At 42.6% G+C, this 22,877-nt stretch overlaps 1 protein-coding gene across 2 annotated transcripts; it reads right to left on the bottom strand.

Annotated features, from left to right (window-relative positions):
- Nucleotides 1-8,879: 8,879 nt before the first annotated feature.
- LOC149466173 (uncharacterized) lies at nt 8,880-18,452 on the bottom strand. 2 transcript variants are annotated; one of them, XM_089672816.1, is made up of 6 exons: nt 18,380-18,452; nt 17,808-17,908; nt 17,439-17,536; nt 17,256-17,358; nt 15,211-15,315; nt 8,880-10,793 (listed from the first exon to the last, which is right to left on the bottom strand). In XM_089672816.1, the coding sequence occupies exons 2-6, from the start codon at nt 17,839-17,841 to the stop codon at nt 9,523-9,525; spliced, it is 1,611 nt and encodes a 536-aa protein (XP_089528942.1). In that variant the 5' UTR covers nt 17,842-17,908; nt 18,380-18,452; the 3' UTR covers nt 8,880-9,522. The 2 variants fall into 2 exon arrangements, with proteins under 2 accessions (XP_089528942.1, XP_089528941.1); XM_089672815.1 differs by lacking the exon at nt 18,380-18,452 and adding an exon at nt 18,054-18,347.
- Nucleotides 18,453-22,877: the final 4,425 nt, after the last annotated feature.

Genomic DNA, 22,877 nt, shown 5'->3' with positions numbered 1-22,877 from the left:
GGGCCCGACGTCCTCTAGTAGTCCCTGTACTCGCTGCCCGGCACTATAGAGCTGGATTGTCATTTGCCATTGAACACCAGAACTGGCAGGTCCACCACTGGCGCCCTGTGCTTTTCACAGATAAGAGCAGGTTCACCCAGAGCACATGTGACAGATGTGAAAAGGTCTGGAGAAGCCGTGGAGAATGTTCTTCTGCCTGTAACATGGTTCAGCATGACTGTTTTGGTGGTGGGTCAGTGATGGTCTGGGGAGGCATATCCATGGAGGGACACACAGACCTCTACAGGCTAGACAATGGCACCCTGACTGCCATTAGGTATCGGGATGAAATCCTTGGACCCATTGCCAGACCCTACGCTGGTGCAGAGGGTCCTGGGTTCCTCTGGTGAATGACAATGCCCTGCCTCATGTGGCGAGAGTATGCAGGCAGTTCCTGGAGGATGAAGTAATTGATACCACTGATTGGCCCCCACGCTCACCTGACCTAAATTCAATAGAACACCTCTGGGATATCATGTTTCGGTCCATCCGACGCTGCCAGGTTGCACCTCAGACTGTTCAGGAGCTAAGTGATGCCCTGGTCCAGATCTGGGAGGAAATCCCCCAGGACACCATCCGTTGTCTCAATAGGAGCATGCCCCGACGTCATGACGCTACAAACTGCTGCCACAACAGGTGAGCCCATCATTACAAGGTAAGATAAACAAACATCACAAGGAATATAACTACGCTAATACCTAGTTAAAGCAATGAAAACATTTGAAACTACAATGCCTTTAAGGGACACAGGATTTAGAAATAGTTGTTATACTGCCACCTACAGGAGAATTAGGATGCCGCCTAGAGGTGATGGCAACAAGGAAAGCAACTTTGTGAGTTAAGATGGAAAGTAGAATATCCCAGATAAGTTTAAAAGGCAGTCTTTAAGGTGAGTACAAAACCAAATTCAAATCCCATAGAGTCACAGGTGGTTGCACAGGAGGAGCTTCATGAGAGACATCTTGTAAAAACTCTCAACTAATGAAGAGGAGGCTAGCAGCCTTTGGAATAAGATCTGAAGATCTAAGATTTACCACTTAATAGTCATCAGGGTTAAATGTTGATCCAAGCCTGATTGCAAAATGGTCACAAATTGTCTTACAAAGTCTTTTCTGGGTCAGAAACTGTTCTATGTACTGCAAGAAATATGCTATTCATGTATTTTGCGGGGGTGCAGACTTCCTAGCTTTTAGCAGCAGGGAATTACCGAATCAGAGAGCCCCTTGTCTCTCAAAACCTGGACGTTAAAGCCAGCGACCTTGAAACAGAGCAATAAACCAATCCTTGGGGTAGAAGATCTGGTCGATCTGGAAGAACCAACAGGGTGCCTTCCAGCGGTTTGTTCAGTTTGGAGTCCCACATCAGCCTGGTCCAGTTTGGAGCTATGAGTGTTACTGAAATGCCCTTCATCTTGAACATGGACAAGGAAGGGAATTCAGAGGAGGAAAAGCACAGGTCAGGTTGTACTGATCCAAAGTAGCCACCAGAGCCAGATATTCTTTGCACCTGAAGACAAATCTGTCCAGTTTGTTTTTAAACTTGGAGGCCAAGAGGTCCACATTTGGCATCCTCCACCTGTGACACAAGGTCCTGAATCACTTCTAACTGTAGAGACAATTCCTGTGGTCCAGGTCTGCCTGTCTCTCAATTGTCTATGTCTGAGTTGTGAACAGTGGACAAGCCCAAGACAGAATCCTTTCTACCTCTATTGCTACAAGGCTTCTGGTTTCTCCTCATGGTTGATGTACACCACTGCCATTGTGTTTTCAAACTGAATCCAGTGTAAATGACTTTTCAGTCAAGAGATCCAGCGACAACTAAATCATCCAGAACTCCAGAATGTTGATCAGGAGATGGTATTTCTTCTGTACCAAATTCTTCTGAACCAACAAAGTGTCTAAGACTCTTCTCTGAGCCCATGTCCACAATCAAAAGCACCTACAATGGGCATGTGAGCATCATAACTGTACCACAGAGCAATACAAATAGATGGTCTGGTCTGATGGATTATCTATTATTTTACATCATGTGGATGGCTAGGTGAATTGCTTACCTGGGGAAGAATCGGCACCAGGATGCATTATGGGAAGCAAGCAGTGTGATGCTAATGTTCTGCTGAAAAAACCTGGGTTTTTTCAGCATGTAAAGGGACAACTACAGTTGGAAGATTGTGACTTTCTAGATCAGGGTTCTCAACCAGGGTTCCTCCAGAAGTTGCTAGGGGTTCCTTGAGCAATTTCTGCTTCTCAGATCAGTTCCCACTGGCACCTTCAGTCTTTCATGTGGATATTACTTGACACTTACCACCTACCTCAACATTGTTACTGATCAAGTAACATGACGAAGACCATGAAACTATATTCCTTGATGGCAGTGGCCTCTTTCAGCAGGACGATGCACCCTGCCACACTACAAAAATGGTTCAGTAATGGTTTGAGGAACACAACAAGGAGTGTTGACTTGGCCTCCAAATTCTATAGATCTCAGTCCAATCAAGCATCTGTGGGATGTGCTGGAAAAACAGGTCTGATCCATGGAGGTCCAACCTTGCAACTTACAGGAACTAAAGGATTTGCTACTGAAGCCTTGGTGCGAGATACCAAAACATACCTTCAGAAGTCTGGCAGCATTTGGGCCTCGATGGGACAGGGCTGTTTTGGTGGCAAAATAGGGACCTGCTGATTATTAGGTGAGTGGTCATAAAGCTATGGCTGATCAGTGTACTGCAGGGGCGGACTGACCATTTGAGCACTCGGGCACTGCCCGAGGGCCCAGGGTCAGTAGGGGGCTCCATGAGATGCCCCTGGTACCTTTTTATAGGCTTTTTTGGGTGTGGGCAAGGACACGGGGGCCCCATGATCCCCTATTGCCCAGGGGCCCCATGAGTTGTCAGTCCGCCGCTGGTGTGCTGTACACCTAAAAGTACCTGCCCTATAACGCACCATAATGTATAGATGTGAATGATCTTTGCATTCTGGTACGCTGCATTGTCAAAAATAGTGCTGCAATGTTGAAAGGCTATTGAGAATTATTTGGCTGCCTTGATGCAACATGTCTCAACACACAAAACGTGTAAATTAGTGCACACAAAGGTATAAAAGGCCCTATTTGGGCTCCGTATAAACAGCTCTAAAGACTTGGAAGATAAAAATCAGTTATATAAAGATTTGGGATAGTAGCAGGGAAGTTAGATGGTCTGTAAAATGATGATGTCTCTGTAGTCATGACACCATCTATCCATGGCTAACTACAAGGCTTGGTTCATCTTTGAGTCGTTCTACTCTGATTTTCACTTCCATAAACTCTATGTACTGAAAAAGAAATTTTCACTGACCTTATAAATGTACAAGAATTTAAATGGGAGGAGAGGGGAGATGAACAGGCTGCCATCAACTTACCTACAACATTTTTCTCAATCTGTCGATTGACCATTCCACATGATGGTAGTGGTATCTGGCCAGCAGGCTTACTGTAGGGCCCACCTGTAGACATACAAACCCTCCAAATGTAAGTTCTAGGTTACCCAAATATGAAAAGTACCTGATTTCCAATATGTGAAGGTTTTCTGGTGACGTACCACCGTATACCAGATTTTCTTTCTAGTAATGGCTCTAGAACAGCCTTTCTCAGCCTTTTCAACATGGAGGAACCCTTGAAGTACCTTTCCGGTCTCGGGATCTATAACTCATGATACATTAGTGATGATCAGCGGGAAGATCACTCCTTACACTGGTGGTCATTGGGAAGAATTACCCCCTTACAGATAGCTAAAGAGATTGAAGGTGACAGTGGGAACTTATCTGAGAAGCAGAAATTGCTCAAGGAACCCCTAGCAACGTCTGGAGGAACCATGGTTGAGAAACCCCAATCTAGAAAGTCACAATCTTCCAACTGTAGTTTTCCCTTTACATGTCAATTCTGACCTTTATTGGTTGGATGTGGTCACATATAATTATGTAATTAATATGGAAACTGAGTTTACATTGCTGGGGCTGTCTTTAAGTGGGTGGAATGGAGGGTGGAAGGGCTTCCCTCCAGACAACATTAATACAGTGCCAGATTTGGTGATAGAGCTCTATGGGGGCAGCCATTTTCCTATGGAGGACCCCAATACACTATTTCCTTCCATCTGTATGCCTGTAAACTTCTAGATTGTTTTTTTCACTTTTATTTGGCATGAATTTGTATAACTGGACAGTTCCAGAAGCAATTAGAGAAACATCCCAGGATTACGTGTGCCAGCCTATGGGTGCATAGTACACTGCTCAAAAAAATGAAAGGAACACTTTGAAAACACATCAGATCTCATTAAGGAAAAATTTCCTACTGGATATCTATATTGATATGGACTGGGTCATGTGTTAGGAACATACGGATGCCCCATCATTTGATGGAAATGAAAATAATTGACCTACAGAGGACTGAATTCAAAGACACCCCAAAAATCAAAGTGAATGATGCAGCACGCGAGTCCATTTTGCTGAAATGTCATTGCAGCAACTCAGAATGGTCGTCAGTAGTTTGTATGGTCCCCACGTGCTTGTATGCATGCCTGACAACGTCAGGGGAGGCTCCTAATGAGACCACGGATGGTGTCCTGGGGGATTTCCTCCCAGATCTGGACCAAAGCATCACTGAGCTCCTGGACAGTCTGAGGTGCATCCTGGCGGCGTTGGATGGACCGAAACATGATATCCCAGAGGTGTTCTACAGGATTTAGGTCAAGTGAGCATGGGGACCTAATGGCAGTGATGGTGCCACTGTCTAGCCTGTAGAGTCCCTCCATGGATATGCCTCCCCAGACCATCACTGACCCACCACCAAAACGGTCATGCTGAACGATGTGACAGGCAGCAGAACGTTCTTCACGGATTCTCCAAACCCTTTCACGTCTGTCACATGTGCTCAGGGTGAACCTGCACTCATCTGTGAAAAGCACAGGGCGCCAGTGGTAGACCTGCCAATTCTGGTGTTCAATGGCAAATGCCAATCAAGCTCTATAGTGCCGGTCAGTGAGCACAGGGCCCATTAGAGGACGTCCGGCCCTCAGGCCACCCTCATGAAGTCTGTTTCTGATTGTTTGGTCAGAGACATGCACACCAGTGGCCTGCTGGAGGTCATTTTGTAGGGCTCTGGCAGTGCTCATCCTGTTCCTCTTTGCACAAAGGAGCAGATACCGGTCCTGCTGATGGGTTAAGGACCTTCTACAGCCCTGTCCAACTCTCCTAGAGTAACTGCCTGTCTCCTGGAATCTCCTCCATGCTCTTGAGACTGTGGTGGGAGACACAGCAAACCTTCTGGCAATGGCAGGTATTGATGTGCCATCCTGGAGGAGTTGGACTGCCTGTGCAACCTCCGTAGGGTCCAGGTATGGCCTCGTGCTACCAGTAGTGACACTGACCCTAGCCAAATGCAAAACTAGTGAGAAAAGATGAGTAGGGAAAAAAATGTCAGTGGCCTCCACCTGTAAAACCATTCCAGTTTTGGGGGTTGTCTCACTGTTGCCCATCTAGTGCACCTGTTGTTAATTTCATTAACACCAAAGCAGCTAAAACTGATTAACAACCCCCTCTGTGACTTACCTGACCAGATCAATATCCCAGGAGTTTCATCGACTTGATGCTAGACTCTGATTAAAAAGTCTTCCTTTAATTTTTTTGAGGTGTGTATTTTCTATTTAGTTTGCAGGGAATTTCGTGATTTGGGCAGAGGGTTTAGCAGTACACCGTATTTACGACCACATTTCAGAGTCTAAATAACTGTTTAGGTGGACATAGTTGTCACAACGCATTTTATGAAGAACAAAGAACACCAGGCCACTGGTCCACAAACCACACATGGTACATGGTAATAATTCAGAAGACACGTAATAAAAGTAAAGGAGACTCAAAAAACATTTATTTGTTATTTTTCAGTGCGTTTTCATTGTTTTCAGTGTATTACAGACACATATTCAGTACAAAAAAACAATACCTTCAGTATAAAAATGAAAATAAAGCAAACATGGATGAATAGTTTATTTTTCAATGAACCCCTAAAGTATAACTAAAGGAACATTTTTTTTTTCTAGTTTTGGATGGAGTGGAGAGGGATTTGAACCCCTGTTAGTTTGTATTGCTGTCTATGCCCCCAAGAGAGATTTACCCTATTTACCATTATAATTGAAGTGAAAGTGAAAGTAAACCCCAAATTTGGGGTTGTTGCCAGAAAAGTAATAGAGGGGAAATCTTCCAATGGGGAGTTCTGCTGCCCCAAGGAATTCCCTTAATTTGCAGGGATTTGGTCTCACTTCCTATTAGGCTGAGGGACAGGAAGTGAAGGGAAATCTCCCCAATGGGACACAGATGGTGAAAAAAAAACCAGACGGGGTTATAACCGTCCCTTGCTCTATCTGAAATGAAAAAACATTGTTTTGCCTTTAGTTCTATCTTAGAAGAATTATGTCAAGTAAATCTATAGGCATTTTTTTTTTATTTTGAATAGAGTAAGGGAAAGTTACAACCCCTCCCACCTTTTTGCCATCTGTGTACCATTTGAGAGATTTACCTTCACTTCCTGTCCCAAAGCCAAAACAGGAAGTGAGAGGAAATCCCTGAAAATTAAGGGAATAGATTAAAGTGTGACTAAACCCACAACAGTACAATCAGTCTGTATATGCAGTAAAGCATGCTTGTTATACTCACTGTGGAACCTAAGGGGTTAATCTTCTGCATTGTGTAAAAAGGCTGTTTGATCCTGTCTTCTCTGATCCTCCCCTTCTACTGTCCCCAATCCATCTGCCATAGTTATAGCAGCAGTGGCAAGTTTGCACATGCTCAGTTTGGTGTATATTGCTAGAGAGTTTGTTGCTTTTGGATTGCAGTAGGAGGGGGTCCAGTCCGGGCTCTCCCGTCCCACTGTGGTTTTAGGAAGATTATGGAAAGTTTAGAATCTCTCTTAAGAGTTTTTCAGTTTTATCTTTGGAAGCTTTCATTCACTTATCAGTGGTGCACCGAAATGAAAATTACAGTGCCAAAACAAAAAATTACAGATGGACTTTTTTTTTAAATTAATGTGGCTGATGTTTTTGCATTGAAGTCAATGGGACGCGATTTCGCATTGAAGTCTATTGGATGCAATATTGCATTAAAGTCACTAGTGGGCGTTTTTGCATTGAAGTCTATGGGAAACGATTTTGCATTGACATCTATGGGATGCAATTTTGCATTGAAGTCTCTAGGGGGCGTTTTTGCATTAGAGTCTATGGGACACGATTTTGCATTGAAATCTATGGGACGTAATTTTGCATTGAAGTCTCTAGGGATCATTTTGTATAGAAGTCTATGGGACGCCATTTTGCATTGAAGCCTATGAGATGTGATTTTCCATTGAAGGCTGTAGGATGCAATTTTGCATTGAAGTCACTAGGGAGCATTTTTGCATTGTAGTCAAAGTGACACAATTTTGCATTGAAGTCTATGGGACGTGATTTTGCACTGAAGTCTAAGGGACATGGTTTTGCATTGAAGTCACTAGGGAGCATTTTTGCATTGAAGTTAAAGGGACGCGATATTGACCTGAAGTCACTAGGGGGCGTTTTTGCATTGACGTCAATGGAACGCGATTTTGCAAAATGGTACATCGGTGCATCCCTACTTATCATTCACCATGTTATCATTAGATTCAGCTAGAATAGGAAAAAAGTGTCTGGCGCATGTATAAGACCGTGCTCAACTGGCTATTACATTATCCATGGAATTTCATAAAAGTTCATTAGAGTCCATGAAAGGAACTCATTCCACTGATGGCAGCTGGCGCTTCCCCCAATTTCTCCTCCATGTTGTCATTAGAACAAGAAGTAGGAGTCTTCAATGGAAACACAGACAACAATAAACGCACCAAAGTGTAGAGGTCTATTTGGCTTCATTGCTGTCTGTATCCTCGTTGTGCAGATCCCCCATTATGTTCTGGCTGGTCACCAGGACAGGAAGTGAGGGGAAATTCTCCAATGGTGTCAGAAACAGCAACAAACTAAACAAAAAATCATTCAGCTGGAGTTCTAGTAGTATAATGTACACCTGGACCAGGGGAAAATAATTCCAATTAATGCTAGAGTTATAGACGAAGCACTATAATATGCAACAGAATTTCATTTTATGAGCTCCAGTACCCTGAAAACTTGTGAGTATGAAGAGGACAGGCATCCAAAAATGTTCAGTGCTTGACCAACCAATCACCAGGTCAGAGCATTGCCATGTAAAGGGTGCCTAGGCTTTTCAGCAAGCCGCTATTTAGAGGGTAGAGAAGAGAGATGGCAGTGCCACTCTAAGTGTAGATGGTTAAAATCAGGCAGATTTCATGGTAAAACTGCACTCACATAGATAGGTAACAGGTAGGCATGTCAAGATACGGAGGTCCAGTGGGAGCATCAGGTCCCTTGGCTGCGCTCTGGGTGTTTTTCTGCCGCTCCAGTGGTTTCCAGGGCTCGAGGAGTAGCAGAGGGGTGCAGGGAGGCTCGCAGGGATGGTGTCACCGCATGGACTGGGTTTCCAAGATGGCGCATGTTCGGAGCATGCTCACTCCTACGGTCGTACCTGATTTTAACCGATCGTCCTGACGATGAGTGAGCATGCTCTGAATGCGTGCGATCTTGGAAACCCGGTCCGTGCAGTGACATCATCCCTGCGAGCCTCCCTGCACCCTTCTGCTACTCTCTGAGCCTTAGACACCACTGGAGTGGCGGGAAAACACCCAGAGCACAGCCAAAGGACCTGATGCTCCCGCTGGACCTCCATCTCTTGACATGCCTACCTGTTACCTATGTGAGTGCAATTTTACTATTTAATCTGCCTGATTTTAACCGTCTACACTTAGAGTGGTGCTGCTGTCTCTCTTCTCTACCTGCATTAGGAGTATCTACAAGCTCTTACAGCCGGTTGCCTCCTCGGACAAGTCCATACTACTTCAAGCCCCCCACTACAGATGGACTTGGACACCACCTCCACATGGACCTTCTACTAACCCCCATTGCTGATGGTCCATCCCCAAACGCACACAGGGTAGATGCGTCTTAGCGCTCCCTCCCCCCACTCCCCTCACTATTTAGAGGGGATCCTCAGGAGCTCTAGTGGCAAATTAGAGGGACAAGATATCATAAGAACGGTAGAAACATTATGGTACCAGTTCTACAGTAGCATTATACTTTGTTTTTGCTTTTTGTTTGCTCCCAGTACAGGTTTTGCTTTGAGCCGACCACAGACATGATTGGGCAACAGTCATATCTATGGGTCGAAGCTAATGCTCCCCGGTTACCATATCATAGGTAGGGGACTGCCACTGTGTCCACTAAGATATGTTGTCACCAAAGATATCTAAAATTGGCTACCTGTTTTTTTTTTCCCACTATGACATAATCATGCACGCTTGGTTGATTCCTCCATTGATGTCTCTGTAACAACTTGATGTCCTTCAGACAGACCTGCACATCTGACCACCATCTTACGTCTACAGCAAGATTTCCTTGGCTTCAATATCTTCCACCTCTTTCCTCTTGTGGGAACTAAGATGTGAGATGAGGGAAGATTTCCTTGAGAACTTTTTCTCACATTTGGAGCAGGAAAATGGTTGAACACCGGTGTGGACTCTCTCATGTCTAACAAGATTTGACCTTTGAGTGAAGCCTCTTCCACACTCTGAACAGGAGTAGATGCGATCACCGGTGTGGATTCTCTGATGGGCAGCAAGGTTTGATTTATCAGAAAAACATTTCCCGCATTCAGTGCATAAAAACGGGCGGTCACCTGTGTGAATTCTTTGGTGTGCAATGAGATTAGGCCGTCCGCTGAAACATTTGCCGCATTCAGAACATGAATAAGGCTTCTCCCCTGTGTGGGACCTCAGGTGTGAGATGAGGTGTCCTCTCCGGGAAAAACATTCTCCACATTCAGTACAGGGGAAGGGTTTCTCGGACCTGTGAGCTCTCTCGTGGTTAACCAGAAGCCACCTTTCTAAAAAACATTTGCCACAGTCCCTGCAGGAAAATGGCTTTTCACCTGTGTGGCCCCTCTGATGTCTAATAAGCTGGTTTTTCCAAGAGTACCTTTTCCCACACTCCGAACAGGTAAAGGGCTTTTCAGAGGTGTGGGCTCTCTTGTGTTTGGCAAAATCCGACTTCTGTCTGAAACATTTCCCACATTCTAAACATGAAAAAGGTCGTTCCCCTGTGTGACGAGTCTGGTGTCTGATAAGTTGATCTTTTGAAGAAAAACATCTCTCACATTCCAGACATGAATATGGCTTCTCCCCTGTGTGTGACCTCTGGTGGGACATGAGAATTACCTTGCGGGAAAAACACCTCCCACACTCGGAGCAGGAAAAAGGTTTCTCAGCTGTATGAGTTGTCTCGTGGTTAATGAGGTGAGATCTGGTAGTAAAACATTTTCCACATTCAGAGCATGAATATGGCTTCTCTCCTGTGTGAAGTCTTTCATGTGTGATGAGAGATGACTTTCGCGTAAAACATTTCCCGCATTCAGAACATGAAAATGGCTTCTTGGCTGGGTAAGTTCTCTGGTGTTCCGCAAGCTTTGCTCCCTCTAAAATATGTTCTCCAGGTGGAGAAGACAAGAGTTTATTAGCACTGTGTGGTGTTGGACAGAGATTTGGGGTGATGGGGTTTTCATCTGAAGGATTGAATACGGAATCATCATCCTCTATGTCACCATCATGAAAAATAACAGGGCGTTGCTTGGTGCCAAACCATCTGTATTGTCCATCTGGGGGCAGTGGAGAAAATACAGGAATAAGGTATGTATCAGGTATATTACAGGGAGAAGTTCTACATTACATCCTCTGTCATAGTTTGAAACTCATACAAAGAGCTTACAAAGCTTTCCATGGCAACATATAGGCTCCCCCTCACCCCCCCCCCCCCAAAGTTATAAAGGTTGATGGCTCCTGAGTCCCCCACTGGACACATAGGGGTTTATTTACTAAAGCTGGAGAGTCCAAGATCAGACTCCCTTCTGCATAGAAACCAATCAGCTTCTAACCTCAACTTGTTCAATGAAGCTTTGGCAATGAAACCTGGAAGCTGATTGGTTTCTATGCAGAAGGGAGTCTGATTTTGGACTCTCCAGCTTTAGTAAATAAACCCCATACTGTCTCCCCATTACTGCCTACTGACTGAGATTGTCAAAGTGACTGAACAAGGACGCTATTTTCTGGGTTATTACTTATGGGGAAATTTCATATTTCCTTATTATTATTGGCTCAGCGATATCTAAGAATGAATCCTTAGCTGACTTCATACTATAGGAATGTCATTACGAACTGACCAAATGACCAAGCTCTTTCAGGAATGTGTGCTATCTTCCTTCAAAGGCAATAATGCTGTTCAGGGTTTACAATTGATCAAATGCTACCTTCTAGTCCTCTATATATACCACAACCAAACTTAGAATAAACTAGCCCTGTAGCAGGGCAAGCACGCACCTGGTTTGACCATTACGTCAGGCCATAAAGACAGGGGACTCCTTGACGAAAGGCATTGTCACAGAAACCACCATGACTTGGGGTCCTGGAAGGGTCTGGGGGTCAGCCTCCTTCCAACCAACAATGGACCCAGGACTAAGGAGACCCCCCTCTTGGGGTTGCAAGGAATCTTTTCCGCAAGAGGGTTATATCAATTCTCCGGGTACCTGACTGGTCATGAATTATACCAGCTACCCTTTCCATGCCATTAGGGCTGGCGAGATTGTTTCTGTCACCCCTTGACATACTGTGCATAGTTAAATTCCAGCATATGTGGGGTTAAGAAACTTTATTTTCTGTTCCAGGTTTCCCGGCATCAACTATTGTTTGCTGTAATTAGGTTTAGGTGGTAAGCTCTCACTTTGTTTAATCTCACTGATGGACTTCAGGACATAGCCTGGATGTACCGGAGAACCTCAGACCAAAACCTCTGTATAGCTGCACATTCCGAGAAGATGTACATGAAACCAGCCCCACCAGCAGAACAGCGCCAGGTTAAAATTTTTTAGCAGTCTTAGCTGGGGTCATATATATTCGGTGCAAGAATTTAAAATGCATTAGTTGGTCTAATACAAGTCTGGTATAAGCCTCATCCCAAACGTCTTCCCACTCCTCCATGTCCAGATCAGGGACCACTGACTCCCACCTAGACCTACACACGCTCAGGAGTTTATGGGTTTCAGGGAAAAGAAACTTGTATATAGTGGAAAAAGGCCTAGGTAACTTATCATCTCTCAGAAAAGGGGAAAAGGGAACCCTGGAGGACCTGAACTGTGCTTGATATGCGTGCCACAATTGTATACAGCGGAAAAACTGCTTATTAGGAAGGTGATACAATGACTAGAACTTATCAAAGTTCTTAAATTACCATTATTTGTAATGTCACCTAATTTTTTAACCCAATACCTTGTCCACGCAATAAGGTCCTCATACATGTAGAAATGGGATAGATTAGGATTTTTCCATAGGGGAGCATGAGCAGAAGGTATGAAAGGTCCTCCAAACTCAGCCCCATGCGCCACTATCCAAGCCCACATTACAGATCTCATTGAGACAGTTAAAACGTATGGGGACTTGGGACCTCTACACACTAGGTGGGCCAGGGCTTCATAGAAGCCAACTACAGCCGCCTCTAAGGCCACAGTAGCATCATCCAGAAGGCAAGTCAACCATCCGTGTGCGAAAACTAGTTGGCCAGCTAAGAAATATTTATAAAACTCTTACACAGTTAAACCTCCTTCCTTCCAAGGTTGTTGTGGGATCCCGAGACGGAGCCTGGGGATACTACCTTGCCAGAGAAACTCATAAAGCAAGTCATGTATAGATTGGAAAATCCACACAGGGGATTCCGCAGGATATATAACATAACCCACATGGAAGAAAAATATATTTTAAATATATTTTTAAAATATTCTTCCCAAATATATTGACATATATTATTTGAAATACTACAATTTTGGCCGTATTCAATATATTTCAAAATGTATTTCAATAAATAAATATATATATACTCTATGTTGAAATGCATTTTTATTATAAAATATATGAAAAATATTTTTAAAAATACATGTTCAAATATACTGTGTGTCTTTAAAAATCAATTCATTCAATCTACATTTTTGTAATGCATATACAAATATATGTAAAAATATATGTTAAAATGACTTTTTTAAAAACAATGTTAAAAACAATCTGAAGAATATATTTAAAAAAAATATATTTTTAAAAATATTTTTCATATCTTTTGTAATATATAAAAAACGCATTTCAACATGCAATATATATATATATATATATATATATTGAATATGGACAAAATTGTAGTATTTCAAATATATGTCAATATATTTGGGAACAATATTTTTACAATATATGTACAATATATTTTTCTTCCATGTGGGAGCAGGGTTGTTTTTTTTTTTTCAGAAAATAGGTGCAGCAACTAACCCTTCTGAGTCCTCCCCCTACCCGCGTCCGAGTACCGTCCCTTGGTTCCAACCCCTACCCACCTCCTAGTACCACGTCTTTTAGAGAATATGGAGCCAAGTATCGTTTTGTGGTGCTAAGTAATTTGTATGGAATTTGTTCATGACAACAAGAAGAGCAGTAAAATAGATCCCCTGCAGCCAGCAGCAATAGACCCTCCTCCAACAACAACAGATTCCCCCAGCAACAATGGACAACCACAACAAAATATCCCCCAGCAACAACAGATTTAAGAGCAGCCAGAATCAACAGAATCTCCAGCAGACAGAAACAATAGACCCCTCCCTCAACAGTAGATCCCTTCCAGTAACAATTGACCTCCTAGCAACAACAGATCCCCACCAGCTACAATGGACCTCCTCAGGAACAATATACCACCATGCAACAATGGATCCCCCAACAACAGCAGAATTCAGAGCAGCCAGCATCTATAGACTCTCCAGCAGCCAGAAGTAATAGAGCCCTCCTTCAACAATAGATCCCCACCAGCAACAATGGGCCTCCTCAGCAACAATATACCACCATGCAACAATGGACCCCCCCCCCCCCCCAGCAGCCAGCATTATTAGACCCTCCAGCACACCTCAGCGCCCCATACTACTAAATACATTCAAAGCTGGAGATGGCGGAACTGTGTTCCCCCGCGTTCCTGTGTTCCCCCACGTTCCTGCGTTCCCCCCCTGTTCCTGTGTTCCCCTGCGTTCCTGCTGAAAAAAAGCCATGAGTGGGAGTAGTTTCATTTTAATCAAGTTGAATTTCCTAATCATCGAGAGAGTGATATTCATCCAGAAATGTATCTTCTGCTTAAAATGAGTAACAATGCCCATATGGAAGAGAAAAATATTTTCAATATATTTAGGAAAAAAAATTATACATGCGACATATATTTACAATATATTGGCCTATATTTTAACGTATTCCAAAAATGTAAATTAAAATATATTTTCCAAAGGCATAAATTTAAAAATATATTTTTCAAAATATATTTTCCAGATATATTTGAATATCTAAAAAAAATGCTTTTAAACATAGATTTTTAAATATACTTGTAAATGCATTCCAAATGACACTTTGATATATATCGCACGTGTGTTCTGAATATATTTTTAATAATATATTCACAAATATATTGAAATATATTGAATACGGCCAAAATTGTAGTATTTGAAATATATGTCAATACTGTATATTTGGGGAGAATATATTAAGAATGTATTTTTAAAATATATTTAAAATATATTTTTCTTCCATGTGGGTGGGTGACACATTCAACCGTATAAAATCTGACACTGAGTAATGGTTAGCTCTAAATATTTTTCTTGAGTTACCGATTGGAGAAGTGAAGTAGACTGCCTATTGTTTTCTTGTGTTTAATTGTTTACCTATTTATGTAATGTAGTTTTGGGATCATACCTAGGGGGAAGGTTTTTGTGTATATCTGTATGAAACATAATTGTGGTCAGATTGATTGTCATGCAGGCAATGACCATGTCGGAGATTCGAACCAAGGACCCCAGTGCTGCAAGCAAATGTGTTAACCACTAACCAATTACTACACAAATGGCGAGATTAATTCAGTGAACAAAATGCACAGAACCAACCCATAAATGGAAAAAACATCCCTTAAACAAGAAAATTGGTAAACACATTCTGTGGATGGTGTCTGTTGTTCACCTGTGCTGATCTCTATAGGGATTTCCTCCTCTTTAATCCTCACACGTCCTTCTTCCTCCTCGTCAGCTTTGACATCTCTCGGAGTCTCTTTGGTGTCTCTGGGGTCTGTGAATAAAGATGAGAGTGAAGCCCCCTGTACTGAGATGTATGAAGACCCCATAGAGTGTGTGTTGATGGAGACTGGTCACATCTCAATAACATGATGTGAGGAGGCATTATAGCTGGGGTCTCCAAATTTCTTAAATTAGGGTCAGTTTATTATCCCTCGGACTGTGGCCAGTGGGGGTTGAAAATGCCCTAGTATCAGCAAGCAAAGACAATGACTCAAGCTTGGTGGTCAGATGGAAGAAAAAAAAAAGTGTATAGCGCCTGTGGTAGGAGGAGGAATAGTGCCCCCTCATTGGTGTCAGTGGGAGGAGTAGTGTGTCATCATTAGTGTCAGTAGGAGAAATAGTGCCACATCATTGGTGTCAGTGGGAGGAATAGTTCCCCATCATTGGTATCAGTGGGAGGAATAGTGTCCCAACATTAGTGTCAGTGGGAGGAATAGTTCCCCGTCATTGGTATCAGTGGGAGGAATAGTTCCCCATCATTGGTTTCAGTGGGAGGAATAGTGTCCCATCATTGGTATCAGTGGGAGGAATAGTGCCCTATCATTAGTATTAGTGGGAGGAATAATGCCCCATCATTAGTATTAGTGGGAGGAATAGTGCTCCATCATTGGTGTCAGTGGCAAGAATAGTGCTCCATCATTGATATCAGTGGGAGGAATAGTGCCCCATCAATGGTATTAGTGGGAGGAATAGTGCTCCATCATTGGTGTCAGTGGCAAGAATAGTGCTCCATCATTGATATCAGTGGGAGGAATAGTGCCCCATCATTGGTATTAGTGGGAGGAATAGTGCCCCATCATTGGTATCAGCGGGAGGAATAGTGCCTCATCATTCGTATTAGTGGGAGGAATAGTGCTCCATCATTGGTATTAGTGGGAGGAATAGTGCCCCATCATTGGTGTCAGTGGGAGGAATAGTGCCCCATCATTGGTGTCATTGGGAGGAATAGTGCCCCATCATTGGTGTCATTGGGAGGAATAGTGCCCCATCATTGGTATCAGTGGGAGGAATAGTGCCCCATCATTGGTATTACTGGGAGGAATAGTGCCCCATCATTGGTATCAGTGGGAGGAATAGTTCCCCATCATTGGTATCAGTGGGAGGAATAGTGCTCCATCATTGGTGTCAGTGGCAAGAATAGTGCTCCATCATTGGTATCAGTGGGAGGAATAGTGCCCCATCATTGATATCAGTGGGAGGAATAGTGCCTCATCATTGGTATCAGTGGGAGGAATAGTGCCCCATCATTGGTATCAGCGGGAGGAATATTGCCCCATCATTGATGTCAGTGGAAGTAATAGTACCCCATTGTTTGTATCTGTGGGAGGAATAGTGCCCCATCCTTGGTGTCAGTGGGAGGAATAGTGCTCCATCATTGGTGTCAGTGGAAGAATGTCCCCCATCGGACTGTGGCCAGTGGGGGTTGAAAATGCCCCAGTATCAGCAAGAGTGGACAATGCCTCAAGCTTCGTGGTCAGATGGAGAAAAAAAAATTGCATAGCGCCTGTGGTAGGAGAAGGAATAGTGCCCCCTCATTGGTGTTAGCATTAGGAATACTGTATCATCATTAGTGTCAGTGGATTAGTGCCCCATCATTGGTGTCAGTGGGTGGAATAGTGCTCCATCATTGGTGTCAGTGGGAGGAATAGTGCCCCATCATTGGTGTCAGTGGGAGGATTAGCACCTTGTACCAGTGGGAGTAATAGTGCCCCAAGGGCTGGATAAAGGCAAGTAAAGATCCACATCTGGCGTGTGGACCACAGTTTGGAGACCTCTGCCATAGAGGCTGATGGCTCCTGACTCTCCCACTGGGCACATGCTGTCCCCCGATTACTGCCTACTGACAGAGGAGGGGGAAGAAGAAGACAATGTTGTAGTGACTGAACAAGGAGGATCTGGGACTCTTCTCTGGATTTAGTGTTTATTCCTCACCTGTGCTAATCTCTGGAGGCATCTCCTCCTCCTTACATGGATCATCACTCCTTATGTACGGCTCTTCTTCATCTTCAACTTTAATAACAACCAAGCCTTCAGCCTGCAAAATATAGTAAGATTTTAACAGTTCTGACATATGAAGATAAACACATTTTAATCAGGAAACTAAATATTATCTACCTGATCCTCCTGAGGGATCTCCTGATGGTCCTGTGTGGAGTCCCGGGAATACAGAGGACGGGGACATCTCTCTGCTGGGTTCCCATTACTGGATCCATCTGTAGGAAACACACACACTGACTGAATACATTGTTTCTATGTCTTTCTATCAGAGGATGTGTGTATCTAGGTGGATCCTCAATACAAGAAATGGAAGTCTCCTCTCACCCGTTGATTTGAGGAATGGCCGGTCCTCCATCATGACGTCCTTCTACAGATCCTTGTGTCCTTCTATTTACTCCCACTCCTCTATGGTTTCTATGTCTTTATATCAGAGGATGTGTGTATTTAGGTGGATCCTCAACACAAGAAATGAAAGTCTCCTCTTACCCGGTGATGTGAGGGGCGGCCGGTTCTCCATCATAACATCTTTGCACAGGTCATTAGGTCCTTCAAAATATTCTGTATGTCATTTCTTGTTCTTGAAGAGTCTATCAAGGAAAGCATACAGTATACAGCAAACAAAGCTATTAGGATAAAGAAAACCTGAAATAAAATGTCCAAGTTATTTGTTCAAATTTCATCGTTTCATTGGATATGGAGCATTATTCTATGGAAACTTCTACATACACTCACAATTTTCATTCTTGCTCTTCCTCAGATATCGACTTATTGCCTAGGTAGAAGGAAGCTTTGAACATGCTGCTGCCCCACTCCTTTTCTACATTCTATCCACAGTGGCCTCCAGCATTTTATAGGAAGATTTTGATAATACATGTGTCGTGACTTTCTTGGAAATACATCCCCCACGCCATCAGCCCTATCAAAGCCCCCCATCTAATGTTCTACAAATCAGAGGAGTGGCAGGAAGATGAGGATGTGTGGAGGTGACATGATCCCCCCCATCCAGTCCACACACAGTGCTGGGACCCCCTTCTCTCATAATAAGAAGACATTATTACCTCCTCCTCCCTGGGCACACACTCTCCACACTCACATCCCCACCAGGCGGATTCTCACACAACTAAAGATCTGTCCCAACCTTTGGGCTACAGAAAAATGGCCACCAACCCTCCTGCACTTAAGACAACAGCATTAAAACATTTGCATATTTATACACATGTAATCACTACATTATGTTTATTTAGAAACAAAATGTTTAAGCCCCTTTTCCAGGAAATATTTCATTGTGTTATCTTTATGACATAACAAATAATGATTATTTGTACTACAACAAAATGGCTGCTACCCTCCTATGAATAAGGACATTGTGTTGACTCATTATTTCTCTATTGTTTGCTCTGGGCATGTTGCAGGCATCAGCATAAGCCATGTGGAGGATTGGATGATATTGTTCAGCCTAGGGAAGATTTTGGGAAAAGTGGAAGTGACCTCAATGCAGGAGGGTTGGTGGCCATTTTGTTGAAGTCCTGATGAGATGTTTTAATAATTGTAGCCATACTGTGCCCTTTGAGGAGAGGGTAATATTATCTTTTTTATTAGACTTGCACCCTGTGAAAACTATCGCATTATATTATATTATATATTAAATGTAAGCTGTATGTCAGGGGTCTCCAAAGTTTTTACTCAAAGGGACAGTTTACTGTCCTTCAAGCTTTGGGGGGCCATACTGTGGTCAGTGGGAGTAGAAAATACTCCAGCATCGGTGGCAATAACCAATGTCCCATCATTGGATTTAGTGGGAGGAATAGGACCCCATTGATGGTGTCAGTGGAAAGAAAGGCGCCCCAACGATGGAGTCAGTGGGTCGAATAGTGCCCCATTATTGGTGTCAGTTGGAGAAATAGTGCCCTATCATTGGTATCAGTGGAAAGAAAGGTGCCCCATCATGGACTCAGAGGATGGAATAGTGCCCCATTATTGGTGTCAGTTGGAGGAATAGTACCCCATCATTAGTGTCAGTGGAAAGAAAGGTGCCCCATTGATGGAGTCAGTGGGTGGAATAGTACCCCATTATTGGTGTCAGTTGGAGAAATAGTGCACTATCATTAGCGTCAGTGGAAAGAAAGGTGCCCCATCAATGGAATCAGTGGGTGGAATAGTGCCCCGTTGTTGGTATCAGTGGGAGGAATAGTGCCCCATCATTGATATCAGTGGGAGGAATAGTGCCCCATCATTGGTGTCAGTTGGAGGAATAGTGCCCCATCATTGGTATAAGTTGGAGGAATAGTGCCCTATCATTGGTATCAGTGGGAGGAATAGTGCCCCATCATTGGTGTCAGTTGGAGGAATAGTGCCCCATCATTGGTATAAGTGGGAGGAATAGTGTCCCATCATTGGTATCAGTGGGAGGAATAGTGCTTCATCATTGGTATTAGTGGGAGGAATAGTGCCCCATCATTGGTATCAGTGGGAGGAACCCTCAAGGGTTCAATCTACTTATGTTTGGCAGCTTTTAGAGTTCCAACCATGGCTTCAAATAATGTGGCACATTGGTCATCATTAAATAATACACCAAATTTTACTTTCAGTTTCCCATCCTTGTCTCTTGTGAAAATCAAAAATGTAATCTCCAAACACAGAAAGGTTTCTTCACAGTGAGAGCTGTGGAAGTGTGGAATAGACTCCCTCAAGAGTTGGTTCTGGCCAGCTCAGTGGATTGCTGTAGGAAAGTCCTGGATTCTTTCTTGGATACACAGAATATAACTGGATATAACATTTATAGGTAAGGTTGATCCAGGGAATATCTGATTGCCTCTCGGGGGATCAGGAAGGAATTTTTTCCCTGCAGGAGCAAATTGGATCATGCTTTGCTGGGTTTTTTTACCTTCCTCTGGATCAACTGTGGCTGTAGGATTATAACTTTTTTTTTTATATTTTTATGGTTGAACTGGATGGACTTTTGTCTTTTTTCAGCCAGACTATGTAACTATGTAAATCTCAGAAAAATGTAAGCAGGTGCTAAAGGGGTACTCATGAAGAAGTTAAATGTACTCCACAATGCCATTGCGTAGTTAGTTGGCTGTGCAGATGGGAAGGGGTTAATTGTGTAACAGCCTTTTCCCAGGCATTCTTGGGACTTGCCCCTGCCAGGAACCAAGAAATAGAAAAGGCCGGGGGCCCGGAAGAGAGTCTGCTCACCCAAAGGGGCTGAAGGGAAAGGCTTGCTGCAGTATGTAGTCCATGTAAGAGCCGTGAGCCCCGCCTTCAGGTCACCCCAATGGAAGATCTCACCTGTAACCAGGATACTTCCTCTGATGGACTGAAAGGACTATTACCTGCTAAGGTAGGGATGAACTATTCTGTCTACCTCGTATACCTGGACTGTACCGCTAAACAATCAGTAAAGTTTATTAACTGTTCTGTGCCTGGTCTGAAGTTGTTCAAAGGGGTGCATGAAGGTACATGGTGTATCCAATAAAAAAAAGGGCCTGTTAAAAACACACGGGGTGAAGAAGTAGAGGGCCACCATGAAAGGTTAACCAAGCGAAGGAGTTGGTGGGAAGTCATGTAGATGCTATGGGTAACCAGAAACAGGTGGGAATGTAATAGCAGCCACACAGCGGAGAGTGGTTCCAGGCATGGGTGGTGGGTCTTCTGGCCAGCGAGGGGGTCAGTGCTCTGATTACCTCCCAAGCAGTAGGAGCCCCTATAGCAACCAAGAATGAAACCATAGCATGGAGACCTCTTGTGTCACAGAAACCACCTGGATTTGGGCTCCTGGAGGGGCCTGGGGGCCAGCTTTCTTCCCACCAACTATGGACCCAGGACTAAGGAGACTCCCCTCTTGGGGTTATAAGGAACCTTTTTCCCCAAGAAGGTTATATCACTTCCCTGGGTACCTGGCTGCTCGCGAATTATTCCAGCTACCCTTTCTATGCGATTAGGGCTGGAGGGACTGTTTCTGGGACCCCCTGACATACTGTGCATAGTAAGACCCTGTGGGGGGGGGGGGTGAATTCCAGCATATGTGAAGTTAAGGAACTATATATATATATATATATATATATATATATATATATATATATATATATATATATATATATATATATATATATACATATACATATATATATATATATATATATATACACACACTGCATGTTGAAATTTGTTTTTTATATATTGCAAAATACATGGAAAATATTTTTAAAAATATATTTTTTTAAATATATTCTTCAGATTTTTTTTAACATAGAAAAAAAGTCAATTTAACATATATATATATATATATATATATATACTGCATGTTGAAATGCGTTTTTATTACAAAATATACGAAAAATATTTTTAAAAATACATTTCAAATATACTGTATGTCTTTAAAAATACAAATCTACATTTTTTTTAATGCATTTACAAATATATGCAAAAATATACGTTAAAATTACTTTTATATATGTTAAAAAAATCTGCAGAATATATTTGAAAAATATATATATTTAAAAAATATTGTGTCATTAAATGATTTATCAAAATAAGTGTTATCTCTAATTATATAACATTTGTAGCAAAATTCAAATGTTGAGTTAACTCTCCCGTGAATAAAAAGTGTCCATTGATCAACAAAAGTGCTCCATCACCACCAACAAACACAGCGTCTATTCAGGCATGAAGCTGTGTGTGATCCCATATGGAAGAAAAAATATATTTGAAATACTACAATTTTGGCCATATTGAATATATTTCAATATATATATATATATATATATATATATATATATACACAATACACACACTGCATGTTGAAATGCATTTTTTTTACAATATATATGACAAATATTTTTTAAAATACATTTCAAATATACTGTATGTCTTTAAAAACTACAAATTTCCATTTTTGGAATGCATTTACAAATATATGTAAAAATATGTTAAAATGACTTTTTTTATGTTAAAAAAAATCTGAAGAATGTATTTAAAAATATATATATTTTTAAAAATATTTTTTTTTAAATATATTCTTCAGATTTTTTTTAACATATAAAAAAAGTCATTTTTGACATATGATTTTTGAATTTGAATTTTTAAAGATCAAATACCTCCGAAAGAAAATTACATTTGTGGGAAAAAAGGACGTACACTTTATTTGGGTGTGGCGTTGCATGACCGCACAATTGTCAGTTAAAGCAATGCAGCGCCGTATCGCAAAAAATGGCCTGGTCAGGAAGGTGGGGGAGGGGGGATCCTCTGGAGGGCGAGGAGTTAACACAAAATTTGCAAAACCAGCTCTGGCAGGGAAAGGGCTGAACTTTCTGTCACCTCCTAATACAAGGATGCCATGGCTAATGTTCTACTCCTCGTTTCTTCCATTTAGATATATATCCTGTATGGTTGTCACAGCTCAGGCAGGGTACATGAACACCCGACACCAACCCAGCAGCTACCCGACTCCTCTCCTCCTTTCTCATCTGCAGTCACTTCCGCCCTGTGGCTCCAGCACTTCCGCTATTTGCGTTCCACATCTGCTCTGCTGGTTGCCACAGTGACGCATTACAG

This window comes from Staurois parvus, unplaced genomic scaffold (genome assembly GCF_062004578.1).
Source record: "Staurois parvus isolate SC_StPar_1 unplaced genomic scaffold, SC_StPar_1.0 ptg000132l, whole genome shotgun sequence".
Taxonomy (NCBI): domain Eukaryota; kingdom Metazoa; phylum Chordata; class Amphibia; order Anura; family Ranidae; genus Staurois; species Staurois parvus.
This window is presented reverse-complemented; position numbering and strand designations above follow the sequence as displayed.